Consider the following 17510-nt stretch of genomic DNA (forward strand, 5'->3'; position numbering starts at 1 on the left):
TTTCTAAAAGACTAAGAGCCTTCTTTTCTCCCCTTCTTTAATATATAGAGAGAACAGTTAATACAGAACTAGGGCATTAACAGCACTTACTGGAAAACATTGATGGTTCTGACTTAACTGTGAGTTCAAGGACTTGAATACAATATGGTGCTTGCAAACACACTCTCATTGATTAACAGATTGTCTGGTTTCCTTTAGTTGATGGTCCTCTTATCCTTGACCTCTAACCTTTATATTTACATTAGTGGACCAGCTTGTGCTAGTTGGGATTGTTATGTTCGTGTAGATGTGACTTACCCATTAAAGAACAGGGAAAATCAAGTCCTTATTGTATTACTGCATCACAAATCTAGGCTTCCAGTTAAATGCCAGAATATAAATTAGATCTCTTATCAAATCTGGCACATATAACTTTAGGATCCTTTTTGATACAGTACATATGCTTTCAATAAATGCCTGCTCTGACAAGAAATCGAATGGGTGTCTTTTGTGTCAAGTACACTTACATTATATTTTTTACTCTGTGACTTTTAAATGGTCCTTTAAACTAGGTCAAAGGCAAAGTAAATGTGGTTTCTGTCTTTGCTTTACATTCGTTCATTGAGTATTTTTTCTTTGTGTTATATTGTGGGTATTTATTTTACTATAATTTTCTGATATTTTTGTCTGGCTTTTTGTGTGGAACAAAATTCAGTATCTGTTACACTGTCTTTGCACTGGCTCTTTTCCAGCCGCTGTGCCTCTCTCTCATGTCTCATGAGGCCCTTTGCACATGCTCTCCCCTCTCTTCTGACTTCCTACCCTGTTATTCACGGTTACCTGCCTAACAAATTTATTCCCTGGGTTTCCACTTAAACATCATTCATTCTCAGATAACCTGCTTGATCTGCCTTCATCTCTACTGAATTACTGTTACGCTATAGTCTCCTCATCACACACTATCAGAGCTTGATCAGCGTAAGGATGGGTAACCTTAGTAGTACATAGTCTAGCCACTGTAAGATACCCTTGAACAGCTTTCTTGAGTCTGAGTTCCAGATTGCTATTGTAAATATTCTTAGTTTTATTTCAGGACACAAGATATTTTTAACGAAACTAGGAATCATAGTGTTGGGGGCACATACACACACACACACACACACACACACAGAGAGAGAGAGAGAGACAGAGAGAGAGACAGAGAGAGAGACAGAGAGAGAGACAGAGAGAGAGAGGACAGTAAAGTGACCATTTACTGTGGTTCTGTTGTTATCCTTGAAGCATGCCACACTACTTTGGTGAGTGCTATTGTATAATTTCCCAAGAAGTGTGTCTAGAAAATAACTGATTGACTAACCAGCTTCCCCAGATTTCTCTTTGCTGCCTCACTCCATGCCTTCTAACCCAGAATCTCAGAAACCTCCCAGGAAGACCATCAAGAGTTGAATGAGTGCCATCTAAGAAAAGATAACATTGTACTACGTTCTGCCTAATGTTTCCAGATCTCAAAACCTCAAGCTGAGGAAAACCAAAGGTGTTTCTTTTTGAGCCCTAATCCTGTGATTCTCTTAGCATCCTATAATACCTTTTGCTTTATGCTTTTACTGTTTTTCTTCCCAACACAGAAACTTTGTTTTTGACAAGCTATTCCGGACTGACTTTGTATGTATGAATGAATATTCTTAATTCCATATTTGTCCTAAAAAGCTACTTTAATCTTATTTTCGTCAAATGAAACATGATCTTAAATTGTTTCTCCTACATTAATTAAGGAACTGCCCTATTTGAGAGCACTTTCTCCCTCTCCCCACCAAGGATCTCACGCACAGCATTGAGTGAATAGTTGTCGGCTTCCCTTGTGTTCTGCCCATACTAAGGCTTCCACTGTTGGGCCCTATCAGCTCTTGACATTCAGGGGATCAGCTACTTTCTAAGACAAGAGCATCTTGGTCACAGCTGGACCCTTTAGTAGATTCCCGTTTTAGATATTTTCTGTCAGCCCTTCTGAATAGACTTCTCCCAAGTTTGATTTTGTTCTTCCCTGTCTGTACCCAGGAGCCCTGAAAAAAAAAAAAAAAAAAAGCTAAGTATTAGTAATGTGAAGAAAAAATGTACATTGATCTGTGGGACTCTAAATTCTTTAAAGGGTAGTTCTAAATCCCTGGGACCATGCTGGGTGGAAATAAAGCCTTCATAAGTGTGACATGGAGAACCAAATCACAGTCTTAGAACACAGCCTGTTTGGTGCTCCTGGAGCAGCATCATATCCTCAGCATTTGCCTGTAGAGTCCAGTGCTGTTTGCATGACCGTCCCGCTAACAGCTAAGTATTTAAGCATTAAGCATTCAGATTTAACAGTTTCAGATTGCTGCCCTGATCCTGGTGGTCTCTAAAGAGTTCCCATCAGGAAAAATGCATGATCATGGCCTTTAAGTCGTATAACAATGTATGCAGTAAGACCCCCACTTGCAGTTGCAGTTCTCAGATTAATGGATATGATTAAAATTAAGATGGAATAAAACTTTTAAAAGACAGTTAAATAAAATCCAAATTGATTGTAGAATAAAGGGCAAATTGTAACTTGCAGTCAGTCATGTGGTACCAAGTTTGATATGTTCTAAAATTCCTTGAGAACTGGCACAACGTTCTCCTGAAATAATTTCTGCCTCTTAAATGACAGGTGCCTCATCTTTTACTGTAGCATTAATTGGGAATCCCATCAAATAAGAAATGCACGATATAACATTTATGAGCACTCGCCTCTTGCCTTTAGCCACAGAGGAGCTGCCACGGGTCCCTGCCCCCTGGCCTGGCCTGCACTTGACTTCACCTGCAGGCATTCCCCCACCACATGGCCCTTGTTTGTGCTTCTGACTAAATCTAAGTGCCATCTATAAAGTTAGAAATTCTTACTGAACTTGTGTTTTAAGCCTCATGGGAATCAGCACGTCATTTGAAACTGCAACCTAATTATTAAACATAGGCTTGAAGACCAGTGATGATTCGTATTTTCCAACATCCAGACTTTACAGTTTATTTTTCTTGGCAAGAGTTTGTTTCAAGTATCCGTGAATGAAGAGAAAGGTTCTTGTATTTTGATTTCTAGAGAGAAGTAATGGGTCTTTTACTGCCGTCTTTTAAAATGTTACCTTACCTTTCACAGATGCCAGGGTTTAAATCTGCTCATTGATTTAGGCCAGTCCTTTCTTAATCTCTGGACTTTTCCTTAGAGAATCCTCCTTAGCTGTCTATAACTGTTAAAGCCCCCTTCCTAAAAAAATCTGTTTTATGGTCACTGAATTTTAGAGTTAGGAGAGACTTTCACCTGAAACTCATTGTTTATATCAGAAATTCTGTGTTTTTGTGCTTCATTATTTAAGATGGTTTGTGTTTGTCGTGTTTTCTCTCTTCCCTTTCATGTGGAACGCACATGCTACATGTCGTACTCATTGAAACCCCTTTCTTTCTCCAGTGCGCTTGTAACTTTTCTGAACTTTTAGATTGAGATCAAAGTCAATTTCTTCCTTTTGCTCTTTCCTTTTAATTTAAATCACAAAATATTATACCCTTACTTCTGCTTTCCATCTTTATTTTCTTTGCCTTATTTTTATGTAATGAAAGGAACCTATCAGTGTCAAATAATCAAAACTATGTGGTATCTTATATGCTTGTCCATTACAAAAATTCTTAAAGATGGGAGATAGTTATTGCTACTTTCCTTTATTCTGACCACAGATAACAACAAGATAATCCACCCTGATCATTATAACCAAGAGATATTCTACATAATACTTCCCATGCCTGAGGTCTAACACTGTCACAGTGGTCACATAGAGACTGAGAGTATGCATCAAATGTTCTACAGTGGCTCTAAGTATAACATATTTATTAAATCTTAGAAAAGTGATCTATTTGGCCTTGGGGCTATTAACAAGAACTCATATTTCACTCCATAACTGCACGGGAAGTTTTCTTTAGGAACACTGGGTAATTTAGAATGCTTCTGAAAACCCTAGACAGACAGATCTTTTGAGGCTTGGTGTTCATTCGCCTCCCTGGCTTATTTTCTAGACTAGTGTCTTACCACTAAGCTGTATTACTAGCCTTGCTTTATCATTTTCATTTCAATAATATACCTTTACTTTGTTGTGTCTCTTCTTTGCCATCTTTTCGAAATAAGGAATGTCAGTTGGTATCTTCTGTTCTTAGCAGTAGGTAGTGTCAAGGTTGTCTTTCAGAAGTTATAGATTAACTCAGTCTTCATAACAGTGTGAGGAAGATGCCTGTCAGTAAAGTGCTTGCTGCTTAAGCATGAGGAGCTGAATCAAATCCCTATTTAAAAAGCCAAGCACCACAGCAAATTCTTATTATGCCAGGGCTGAGTAAGAAGCCTAAGGAGGACCCTGGAGCTTGCTGGCCAGCCAGTCCAGCTGAATCTGAGGGTCTAGTTTATTGGAAGACTCTGTAGCGCAAATTCTAGTTGCTCTTAATAATAAAAACTCAGAGTCAGCTATCAGGAGGTGAAAGCTGAGAAATCAGAAAAGCAGAGTGGCCAGCCACTAGAGTTCTTACCTCTACCAATGTGCAGAGCAAAGGGGTGAGCCTGTCCTCAGTGTGACTGCCTACTGTGGAACCTCAGACTGACATGAGCTCCTGTCTCCTCCCACCTTACATTCCTCTCTCTGCCCAGCCATATCACTCCTGTCTCCACCTCCCTAGTGCTGGAGGTAAAGGTGTGTGATCCTAAATGCTGGATTCAGTGGTGTAAGCTCTGTTTCTCTTTTATACTGGATCAATTCCCTGTAGCCCTGGGTGGCCTTGAACTAACAGAGATCCCTTTGTCTGTCTCCCGAGTCCTGGGATTAAAGATGTGTGCCACTACTGCCTGGCCTCTAGTGGCTTAGCTCTGCACTCTGATCTTCTGGCACAACAGACAAAATATCACTACAAGACTATCTCAAAACTAAGGGGTATAGCAAAGGAAGAAATGTGATGTTGACCTCTAGCTTCCACACATGCTCGCACACATACACAAATTAAAGTGACTTTGCAAAAAAATAAAATAAAATCTTGTCTTAGTCACTGTTCTATTGCTGTGAAGAGACACCATGGCCAAAGCAGATTATAAGGAAGGCCTTTAATGGGGGCTTGCTTACAGTTTGAGAGGGTGAATCCATGATGATGGCAGGAAGTATGGTAGCAGGCAGGCAGGCTGGAGCAGCAGTTGAGAGCTTACATCCTATCCTTGAAAAGGAAGCAGAGAGAACTACAGTGTGGCCTTGTTTGTGCTTTTCAAGCCTCACAGCCCACCCTCAGTGACACACCTCCAACAAAGCCATACCTCCCAATCTTTCCAAAACAGTTTCACCAGCTAGGGACTAAGCATTCAAATGGGTAAGCCTGTTGGGGGGCATGCTCATTAAAACCACCATAGCTCAGGTTTTTGGTATGTTTTACTACTTCTGTAACAAGTCTTTATCCTTACTCTGCTGTGCTGTTCTCCTTGGTTTTCACTGTCTGCCAAAAAATGTCTAGCCTGCATTCAACCTTGAAAATGTAATTATAATAATGAAAATGCAGAGTTCAACATTCTTATGGGAAAATCTATTCCCCCAATTATTTACTTGGAAGGGAAACAGATACCTTAATGCTTTAGGGTGGTGACTTGCCAGAGCAGGACCTGTAGGTATAGCAGGAAATACAGGTTATAAAAAAAAAAACCCTCATGAAACACAACAGTGCAGCAATTCCCCAAATTTCCAAGTCACAGTTACAGAAATTGAGTGACCATTTCCTTTTTTTAGCAACGACATTAGATTTGTCAGCTTAACTCATTCAGATGCACATTTTCTGCTTCATACTATGTGTTCTCAAGAAACTGATTTGTTTACTTATTTAGAAAGAAATAAAACTGTGAGCCTATATGACTTGGAAGGCAAAGACAGGATGAAGATCAGTTGTAGGCTAGCCTGAACTACATAGTGAGACCCTGTCTTTAAAAAGTAATAATAATAAAGTATGAGGCACAAGAAATCATGGCAGTATCATATGGGCAGAATTTATAGGCTTGTCTTTTCTTCTTTGCTTTTTCTTTATCATTTGGAAAGTTAGCGGGTTTATTTTCTATTTTATGCAAACAGGAAAAAAGTTTCTACATGAAGAATTTATAGTCCAGTAAGAAAGATAAGCTATCTATACAAATAAGTAGGTTTCTGTAATTGCCAGTTCAAGAAACCTTTTACAGCTCTAGCAAATCCTTGTACATTGCAGGAAGCGACTCATGAACAATTCAGGAAAGCTCTCCATTAAGAGAAAGATGGCTGAACTAACCCTGGAGGGATAGGTAGGAGTCTGACAAGAGTGGTTGAAGGTATGCTAATTCATTTAGTGCCTATATGTGCAAGGTAGCATGGAGGCAAAAATTAAATAAAAAGCCTGGGGCATGTTCAGAGGCGAGCAAACATTCTAGTTTGACTGGCACATGGTACATACCATACATACATATAAAAATCTGACCAGAAAGTTTTATGTAAAAGCCAACCTTATGGTTATGTACAAAGACTCATTCTGACTGGGTGAGACCAGTACTAGAGACTAGATGGTAGACTACAGCACTCATACTTGCAAGAGTAATTATAAACATGACCTAGTTGTGAGGAAGGGTGATTGGAAGCTTGGGTGTTTCAGGGATAGAGTAGATGTGGCAGAATTTGGACCTTGTCAGAAGGACTCAGAAAGTACAGCAGGATATCTGGTGATGATGTCAAAAGAGATATGAGAAGTCTTCCTCCCATCCATGCCTCAGTGGAAATGGTGAAAAGATTAAAAGGTTGAGTTACCTTTCACTAGGATATCAAACAACAGCATAGAAACAAGGAAAGGGAAATATGCAGTGAAAAGCCAAGGAGGAGGTTTTCTAGGAAAAGGTGAAAAATAGGAAGCTCTCAGACGTCATTAAAGTCCCATCTTCACCCATTAGATTATCTCAGACGCTCTGTCTGGCTCGGACACACAAGCGCCACAGCATGCACACCCACACTCCCATACATCATGAACATGTGTCCACCTGCATTCACACTAAGTTTTGTCAGCCACAAAGCTAGATGCCATCTTTAAGACTTAATAGCTCTATGTTCTCAGATATATTTTAATCTCTACACATCTTTACATTTCTGTCCATAAAATGAAAGTCACTCTCCTTTTTAGGAATTGACACAAAGGAATGGGTTGACATTTGTGGAGTAAACAAATGAAAGCCTTTATGCTAAAGTCCTCACTGTCCTATCAAATGAAATAAAGCACCGCATCCTCCCACAGGACTTTCCTTAGCCTGTCCTCTTCTTATTCTTTTTAAAGATTTGTTTATATTTATTATATACATATGAATGTGTGCCTGCATGTATGTATGAACACCATGTATGAGCCTAGTTCCTGCAGAGGCCAGAAGAGAATGTCCATATCCCCAGGATTGGAGTTACAGAGGGTTATGAGCTACCCTGTAGGTGCTGGAAACTGAGCCCATCTTAGCCAAACCAATGAGTTTCAAGTTTAGTGTGAGACTGCCTACATCTCAAAAAATTAATCAGAAGAATGTTGCAGGGAGAGAGCCAGGCTGCTTGTTCATCGGCTGCCTGGCTAGCTTAGCCCCAAAATAACCACACAGAAACTGTATTAATTAAAACACTGCTTGGCCCATTAGCTCTAGCTTCTTATTGGCCAACTCTTATTTTAATTTAACCCATTTTTATTACTATATATAGCCATGTGGCCGTGGCTTACTGGGTAAAATTCCCAGCGTCTGTCTCCGGCAGATCCATGGCATCTCTCTGACTCTGCTTTCTTCCTCCCAGAATTCAGTTTCATCTTCCCCGCCTACCTAAGTTCTACCCTATCAGGCCAAGGCAATTTCTTTATTCATTTACCAATATAAGCAACACATAGAAAGAATAAGTTCCTACACCAAGAGAGTAATCAAGGAAAGACACACAACATCAAACTCTGGCCACACACTCATGCATGCACAAGTGCACATACACACACTAAAAAGCACATTTACCATATGCACACCCACCACTTATATTGAGTAAAATTTACATTGTTCTAGAAGTCGCTCTATTCAGACAGTCAGTCTTAAATTGTGGGGAAGCTCCTATTTACCTTATTTTTCCTTCAGCTGCCACCACTAAATGTATCTAAAGGTAAAAACTCCTTATTCTTTCTCCTAAAACATTGCAATCAGCTAGTTAATAAACCACTTTGTGGAAGGGTTAAGTCTCAAAAACTAAACCCCAGGTTTTGGCTTGTATTCTGTCTCTTAAATATTTTTTTAGTTTCATTAGTAGAGGTATAATTTATATACTGACTATCTAATTTTTATTATATACCTATTGGACAGAGGCCATGTCTGTCTTTATAGTTATACATTGGCCCACAGAGTTTCTGGCACTCAATAAATGTTAAATAATATTTCTATTCAGCATTCTGCAGACAGGAAGCATATGGTAATAAATGTCAGAGTACAGGTTGGAAATCTCCAAAACATTATACATTATATTCCTTGGAAAGGCCAGTTCATACATTTTTGTGAATGAAATTTCTTTTTAAAAGCAGTTCCCAGGCTCAAATATTATTTAACAGTTTTCCAGCCTTCATTTTCTTATAAATTAAAACTTTTCCTCATTGGTAATAATAAAATTTTTGAAGTGTTAGCACTAATGCAATCTCATATGAAAATGTATAAATGATTTTATAGATGGCATGAAGAAAAGGTAGTTCCTGGTCTGAAGAACAGCATAAGAAAGCATTCAGAAGCTTAAACAATATGTCTTTATATTCTGACGTGTGTGATATGAAAAATAAGGAAACAGCAGGTATTTCTTTATCATTAAATTTCATTATGACTTGGAGGTACACGGCTGCCACAGCTGTTGCAGACTTCACAGTGGTATTAGACTTTAACTCAATATTTTTCTCACCTGGATATTCCAACCCTACTTAAACATCTTACTGTATTCTCAGTAAGAGTCCTATAGCCTAGAACAACATATGGCATGGAAATTCAAAAAAACAATTCTTTGTACAGGGTATTTCTCAGAAAGAAATGGTTAATCATAGTGAGCTATCCAAAAGTGTTTTAAAAACATGTATTAAAGTTTCTTCCCCTGTGATTGATCTTCTGACCACACTGCTTTGAAGTTGCTACCTCTGATTAAGGTCATGGTCACCTTGATGAAATGTCTGCTGTCAAGATTCTGATGCTCACTTCGTGTCAGCCATTGTCCTCTCCTTGAGGGTGCTTCAAATAAGGCGACTTAGTGAGTTAGTAGAGTAAGGCAGAGAGAGAAGAAGGGGCTAAAGAAAATGAGCAAAAACCTCCATCTCTGTGGTCAGAGATCACGAGGCCATTGTAGAGGCTGCTGCAAGGCATGATATTTCAGGTAAAATGGGCCAGTCAGTATATTCTGGATCTTCTACTTTTAAAACTGTCTAAGAACTTGCATTCAGTAGGCAAGATGACTTTATAGTTTTATGTGAAATGCTTCCATTTTATTAGCATAAAATAAAATTTGTTTTAACCCCAAATAACAAAATTTAATTAATAAAGAAACTAATACACTGTGACTTGTACCACAGAAAATTAGCTGTAAAACTAAACTCCTTTAAACCCTATACTCTTCCCATGTAGGCTGTTACTGCAATGAAAGCCATCCAAAAAGAACATCATACCTCAGAATATATAGAGGCCTGAATTTTCTGTTGTATAGAGAAAATCTTACATGTAGGTTTCTAGTTAGAGAGAAACATGGACAAGAGATGTTATCATGCCTTGGATTCATCCATTTCACACTATTTAGGACTTAGAGTGTTATTTTTTTATGGCATCGTTTTAAGTCTGCAACAGCTGGAGCCCTCTATCCTAGCAGATGCTCTTAGTCTAAAGCCATGTTTAAGAGTAAATATTTTTTCTGCTATCCAGGTGGGCAATGTGAAAAGAAGCATTGGTCTGGTGCCCTGTTCTCCCCTGGTTATCTTGCTGTGCTCTGAACTCTAGGACTAGGGTCAGGACCATGGAGATTCCCAGTTAGAGCCACACTACCAAATCCTTGAATTATCTGCTGTCTCCTCACTTGGAACAACAAAACAGGATGTTTCAGATGAGTGGGCTGCAGTCTGCAGTTCTAGCCTGAGTCTTCCTCTCTTTGTTTTGGCCTATACCCAGGACCCTTGTGTCCCAGATGCAGCTACGGGGAAGTAACAAGTAGATGGTAGCTTTAACCTGGGCTCATTGTGTCAAACTCAAGTACAGCACAGGAAGTAGTAGGGTCAAAGTCATGAGATGATAGTAGTGCGGGATAATAGTCATACCCATCTATGTAGGAAGTCCCAAGTAACCTCGAGAAAAGAAACCCTTCCTGCAATTAATAACTGAGTTTGGAAAATTCTAATGATTGAGGACCAATATTCAGAAATTGTATTTCTGTAATAACTAGTTACAAATAATTATGAAATGAGCATAAACATTGTAGTTTAAGTTAAATATCAATTTCACTAATTCTCCTTTATTTAAGTAAGAACTTCTGTACATGAGACATATAATCATTAGTTGATTATAAAGGAAACAGTTGTCTTTTGTGCACACAAACATCTACTTGCTTTCTCTTTTCTGAATATTCTAAAGATTATACTTTTTAAGTAATAGCTTAGCCTGACTGGGGAAGCAGCAAGCCTACTGTGATGCCTAAGTGTCATGGTATAGCCAAGAGAAAGACTTTAATTATGTATCATTGTATTGACAGCACTCATTCCAGGAAGAAAAAAAATGACTCAGTTATTGCATAAGACATATGAGTTTCATTCATTGTAAAGGGAAAATGCTGTATTAAAGCACATTCAACAATGGAAAGATTCTGAAAACGTTACCTGCCTCTGAAATGGCGTAATAGTGAAAGTTATCAAGATGGAAAGAAGTGACAATGTGGAATGCAGGCTGATGAGAAATATCAGGCCTGTCTAGTTTGTGCTGCTTGCCATGCGGGAATGGAAGTGCTCCACTCTCGGGGGAGCAGGGAAGCCTCCTGTGTGGGTTGTTTATCTCCTTAATCCCTCCTCCTTTGTGATTTTTATGTCAGATCTAAAACGGAAAGCCTGTAAATATAATGATTATCACATGGATAACCACCTGCATTAGGACCCGCCCTGCTTCTCCCTTCTAAGCCTAGCTGTTCTCCACATGTCACAGCCACTCTGTGCTTGGATTTTAACCTGACTGCTTCATTAGATTAGTACGAGGCGCCCTGGGGCAGCACAGATGGGGACTTGCTTGTTTTCTTTTCTCACTTTCACTGCAATGGCACACTAACAAGTCCTTTTCAATTTAGTGTGATCAGTTCCCTTGGAATTACTCCTGATATTCAGAACCTGCCTTACTTTCTGCCCACCATCTATGCTCATTCTTCCTTCCCTGTTTTCTGACCTGCTGCCTTTTCTTTCTGCTCTTTCATGCAGTGAATCTGAGAGCGAAAATCCTACTTAAAATTCTTGCTCAGTCAAACTGTTCCCCTCCGTTGTTTTGTTTGTTTTGCTAAGGGGGAAAATAAACTCTGTTCCATCATTGTACCTACAAACACCTTCAGATCAGAGGTTAGTGGTAACAAGTACAGTGATGTGGGACAGCTGCCTTCTCTAATGGTGTCCAAGATGAAAGGAAGGTGAGAGGAAGCCAGATGACAAGATGATTTTAAGGCACAGAACAAGGTTTTAGCCGGTCTGGTGATAAGGCACACCTCAGCAAACCTGTGAGAAGAGGCACTAAGATAGAAAATTGAGTTGACTTTTCTGAAGTATGTCCTTCCTCAGCCAGAAATATGTTGGCGCTTGGGATTGTTTACATATGTGAAAACATCCTAAGGCATGCCTTCCTTTAAAAATAATGACTTGAAGGTAAGCATGGTGGCACAAGCCTAAGATCCTTACATTTGAGAGATGGGAGCAGGAAGAGAGACAGTTCAAAGCCAGCTTAGACTACATATCAAGAGATTCAGGCCAATTTAGGTTACATAGTTAGCCCCGTCTAAAAGAAAAAATACACTTATATAAATACAGTTTTATTTATTCTTGCCATTGTTCTGTAATATACCAAGTTACAGTTAATTCATTGATATCTGAGCAAAGCTGGCATTAGAAAGCAATGTAACTAGGCATAGTGACACATCTATAATCTCAGCTCTAAGAGACAGTAGGGTTAGAAAGTTCAAGTCCAGCCTGAGCTTCCCAAGAGCCTGTTCCATACAAATAATAAAACGGTTTTGAGATTTGACTTGGTGGTGAGACCCTTACCTAGCAACTTAAGGCCCTGAGTTCAATCCCCAGCACTGCTCCTTCCCTCAGTTTAACTGCTTGTGGACTTTCAACCTTTCTGTTATAGTGTAGTCTTAATTCTACAGATTTTAATGACCCTGAAGCTCACTCACCCCCACCCTCTGTCCTGGAAGTCACTGTTGCCCAGGCTGACTTGAAAAGTAGTTCTTAGGAGCTGAGTAGTTGGCTCACTGGTTAAGAATACTTGGTGCTCCTGTAAAGGATTCAGGTATGGATCCCAGCACCCACACAACAACACAGCTCACAACCCTTGGTAACTCCAGTTCCAGGGTATCTGATGCCTTTTCTGGGCCTTTGCAGGCACCAGCCATGCGTATGGTACATATTACATGTAGGCCAAACATGCATATACATAAAACAAATAAAACTAAAATAATAAGTATGGTAGTAGTTCTCAGCAGAGCTGCTCAGTTGTGTGATTCATCTAAGAATTCGTTTAGTTAATTATGACAGCTTAGAAAACAGTACATTGATGTTTTTTCAACCTTATCCGTTGCCTTGATATCTCAGCCAGCAAATAACGCTAACTATGTGAAGTATAAATGTTCTATTGTTCATGAGTTGAAAGGAGGGTAGTCAAAGGTTTGCATGCGTGCGTGTGTGTCGTCATTGTCGATGTCCGCCGTGGCTCACTGGTCATCCTAGTGTTTCTAGTGGATGAACTAAGGAGTTGTACACTCAACTTAAGAGTTCCTGTTAACTTCATTGTTCAGCCATAATCATGCATTCTGACCTTTTCACGCCCTCAGTGATAGGCTTGTTAAGTCTCTGTTTTAGTATAGTGGATCGTAAGTACATGCATGTATTTCTTCATTAGTATTTCCCTCAATATGGAGGAGCCATCCACGTTTATTTTAAAGGCACTGACTGCTTTCTGCCTTACATGGTTTGATGCAGCAGCCGTTCTAGCTGAGTTGGATCTGCTCACTGCTTGGGCTCAAATCCCATCCTTCTATTAATATCTCTTGGCAAAGATAATTTTGGAGGAATGTAAGTTAAGATGTAGAGACTCTTGACAGTTGTCTGCAATTCTTTTCCACTTTTAAGCGGGAAGTAGAAATGGAAAGTAGCATTGCCTCCATTTTCTGTCGTTCCTAAAATTAAAGTATGTGCACAAGCAAACAGTAGGAGCGTGAGGATTTGATTACACGGAGGTGGGTGGGGTTGCTTTGTTTCGCCTGTCAGTAGCCTGGTAGAAAAGTATTAGACAATATCACTATGTTCATTAAATTGTCCTCATAAAATATTGAAAAGCTGGAAGAATTTTGTGTATGAAAATTTGTAAACACATTTTTTTTTTTAAGTGTAGCCTCTTCCTCTTAGACAAAAACCAGGTGTGGTGGCCTGGACCTTTAATCCCAGCCCTTGGAAGGCAGAGGCAGATGGATGTGTGTGTTTGTGACTTGTCTTGCCTGCATAGCAGTTTCAGTGGCTGAGGGCTATACAGACTATAAGTATTGAGCCCACGTATCACATACATCTAGATTACACAGTTGTCAGTATTTTATCAAATTTGCTTCCCTTTGTTTTTTTTCCCCAAAAGTATTCTAGGTTACAAATTTTGTGGCATTTTATCCTTAAATACTTCAATGTACAGCACTAAAACTAAAGACATTTTCCTTATCATACTGATTATTCCTAATATCATAATTTCTAATTCTCAGATTACATTTGTTCAAGTATCTTTCACAGCTGGTTTGTATAAACAAGGTCCAGTTAAGGTCTACGCATTGGTTCGGTTCATTTCCCCTCTCCAGTTTATCTTTGAGGTTAACTTTAAAGAGACCAGACTAGCTGCCCTGTAAATGTCCCATCTTACAGATTTGTTTGTTGTCCTTCTCGCTGTCTCCTTTAATTTGTTCCTCTCCTTTTCTTGTGAGTACAAATTATTGGACTAAAGTTTTGATTAATGGTGTTAAGATCTTTGGGGCAGAATACTTCCTGGTTGATAACATGAACTCCATTCTGCATCCTAACAGAAAGCACGGGATGCTTGGTGATCTCACTACATGTGATGTTAATAGACGGATTGATCACAGGGTTAAAATGGTGGCCACTTGATCTCTTTCATCATAAAGTTATGCTTTACTCCCTGTGGTTAGCATGGAATCTGTGCTGCTTTGATTCCATGTGAAGAGCCTGTCAATCTTCACCTGATGACTTTAACAACCACTTGTGATCCCTGTCTCTATAAATTCCAACATGAGATTGTAAAATAATTATTTTTTCAGTATCTGTGCTTCTAGGAACAAGCATTCTTGTCTCCAGAACAGCTTTCTCAGAGGTATTGCTTTAATTAGAAATATAACCACCAGCATGGTCCTTGGGTGTCAAGCGTTTGTCTTTCTTTGCTGAGGTCAGAACACCTGAACTCACTGTGCAGCTACTATAAAAACACAGACTGCATCTTCTGTATTCCAACTCGGGAAGTGTGTTGACATTGTGTGTACCATTGTTTTTCATGCCAAGACAAAAATGAAATACTTTTAGAGTAAAAATAAAAATTAATTATGTGTGACTATATTGAGATAATTGAATAAAAAGAAAACTGAATGAGTTTGAAAATGAATTATTTCTTTATTATCTAAGACTTTATAATTAACTGTTCTTTTTTTTTCCCCCCAGGAAGCTGCCACTTTTGCTAGAGAGCAAGGCTTTGAGGTGAGTTAACCCACAGTTGCACACTAAACAGATCCTAAAGGTTTTTTCTAGCTGATAATGAAGTTCTTTTGGACAGTGATTGATGTGCTATTATACTCTCAGAGCCTCTCTGCAGTTGCCATGGAAACTTGGCAGTCGTCATGGTTTCTTTGTTCTGCCAGCACAGTGTTATGACGCACTCTGCTAGGTCTGCACCCAACATCGCCTACAGATGTTATTTATTGAATTTTGAAAAGCCTCTTGGGAAGCCAAGAGGTTGGGCACAGTTTCAAGCTGCCTCTGCAGATATGGGGCCTGTCAGTTTGTTCAGTTAAAAAGCTAGCTCATTAGCTGCGTTTCATTTCATGAGGATTCGGTGCTGAAGCAGTGGTGGAACAAGACAGAATAGCGAGCTACAGTGTCACTTAAATAAGTCCAACCCCTCACATGTAGATTATCATTATGCAAATTAATTTCCAAAGGTTGTACTTAACAGTTGTTAGGGACTGATTAATTTAAATCCTTCCTGTTTGAAACTCCCTTTCATCTTTTTAAAAATAACGTAGAATATGTTTTAGTTTTCTGAAAAAAAATATTGATAATTGACCTTAATTTTCTGATCTTGATTCTGTTTTTCTAATAGAAGGATGATCTTGTCAAGATTCAAACCTCCATGTGGTTGTTGGCAAAATCAAGATACAGTCAAGACCATGTTTTTGTCTGCATAATATCTATCTTCCAATTGACTGTTAGAAAACACTAACTTCAGTATGTACCCAGGTTAATTGACAGATCATTAACTTGAGCTTATGAGTCTTTTATGGCTGATACTGAGCCAGAACTATGTCAGATGTTCTGTTTTATACATCAACTTGCAATATTATATAACTATAGTAACTCTAAAAATTATCTTTATGTATTTAGTAGAAGGACACATGCCTGCCACAGCATACATGTGGAGCTCTAACAGCTTGCTGGAGTCAGTTCTGGTCATCCAGTTTGGCAGTCAGCACCTTTACCAGCTGAGCCATCTCACCCATGTAACTTTGGAAATTTAATGTGAGTGGAGCTGAGATTTAGGAACTCTGCCCTTATGTGCATACTCAGTGTCGCCTGCCATGTACCGAAGTTGTGAGCAGTGACTGAAAAATACTTGTAAGCTTTAAGCTCCTTAAGCAAAGTTGAATTTGCATAAAACTATTACTTAAATTAGTAAAGGCAGATTCATCATTAAGGAACAAAATAATACGCGTGCATGGTACCTGTGTCATAGAACATAAGAAACTGGAAACTCCTCCTCTTCATGGAGAAAGAAAATGAGCATGTCTCTAAGAATTCTCTCAAGATCATTTGGACGCATGAGAAAATTACATAAGAGTGGGCTTCTTAGAAGTTTGCTTTTGTTCCTTTACCATAGTTTTGTTATTGTTGAGGTAAGTTGTGTAGAAAGGGATTTCCAAAGTTGCTTGTTTTGTCTAATTTGTTTTATTATTTAATTTCCCATGCTGACAACTGTTCTGTAAGACCAGAAGAATCAGGAGAGTTAGTTTACAACGTGGGGCCACCAAAACACCTTAGCGGTTAAAGGCAACGACTTAAATTCAATCCCGTGACCTCTGACCTCCATACTAGAGTGTGTGGACACATGTACTAAACTAATATAATTTGTTATGTAGGGCTAGGGAAGTAGCGTGTGCGTGCACATGCATGCGCGCTCCCACACACACATAAATTTAGAACAAACATTTTGATTATGAGAATAGATACAAATGCTTTCATTCATTTTTAAAGTTTTACTGCCAGGCATGGTTGGGTGCACTCCTTTAATCCCTGTACACTAGAGAGAGAAGCAAGCATATCTCTGTGAGTTCAAAACCAGCCAGGGATACATAGTGAAACCTATTTCAAATCACAAATAAGGTTTTACTTGTGCTAGTTTTTTAATACTAAAAGCTAATATTCTCAAATATTACAGATCAAAATGTTTCATAGATGAGAGGTCTTAAAATATAAATTTGTACCTGTCGGTTAGCCGTGCTATCATTAAGCAAAAATATTTGGGTTCTGTGATTAGTTTCATAGAGCCTTAGACATTTGACATGCATATGGCAGATATCTCAGTTCTGTAGAGCTTGTGTATGTCGTTTAGTTCAGTAAGCCTAGCACAGATTGTATTGTTTCTGAGCTCTTTGCTCTGTTTTTGCCTGGTTTACATTCAATCTCAGCAACTGCACTCTTTTCCCTGCTAACCAGCGCTGGCTATATTACCCTCCCATTAGTTCCTATTTACTGACTTAGAAACTGTTTTCTGCTAACCAGCGCTATATTACCCTTTCATTAGTTCCTGTTTACTGATGTAGAAACTGTTTCACATTGTCATAAGTCTGCCGTAATGGATTAGAGCATATAACAAAGTGGTGATTATCATAACCACACACTCTATTACTCCTGACATAGCAAGACAGCTCTGCCAGTGATGTTGACAGTTGGTGTAGATTCAATAAAGCACATAG

The 17510-nt window shown here is 39.0% G+C and overlaps 1 protein-coding gene across 2 annotated transcripts in view; it reads left to right on the forward strand.

Moving 5' to 3' along the window:
• The window catches only part of Adk (adenosine kinase), a 386675-nt gene that overhangs the window by 298119 nt on the left and 71046 nt on the right, over positions 1-17510 (forward strand). For both annotated transcript variants that reach the window (XM_041638898.1, XM_041638897.1), the window contains exon 8: positions 14983-15018. In XM_041638898.1, coding sequence (XP_041494832.1) covers positions 14983-15018 — 36 coding nt within the window. The remainder of the gene's footprint in view (positions 1-14982; positions 15019-17510) is intronic.

The sequence above is a fragment of the Microtus oregoni genome, unplaced genomic scaffold (genome assembly GCF_018167655.1).
Source record: "Microtus oregoni isolate MIOR12 unplaced genomic scaffold, Mior012 000056F_ref0000123, whole genome shotgun sequence".
Lineage (NCBI taxonomy): Eukaryota > Metazoa > Chordata > Mammalia > Rodentia > Cricetidae > Microtus > Microtus oregoni.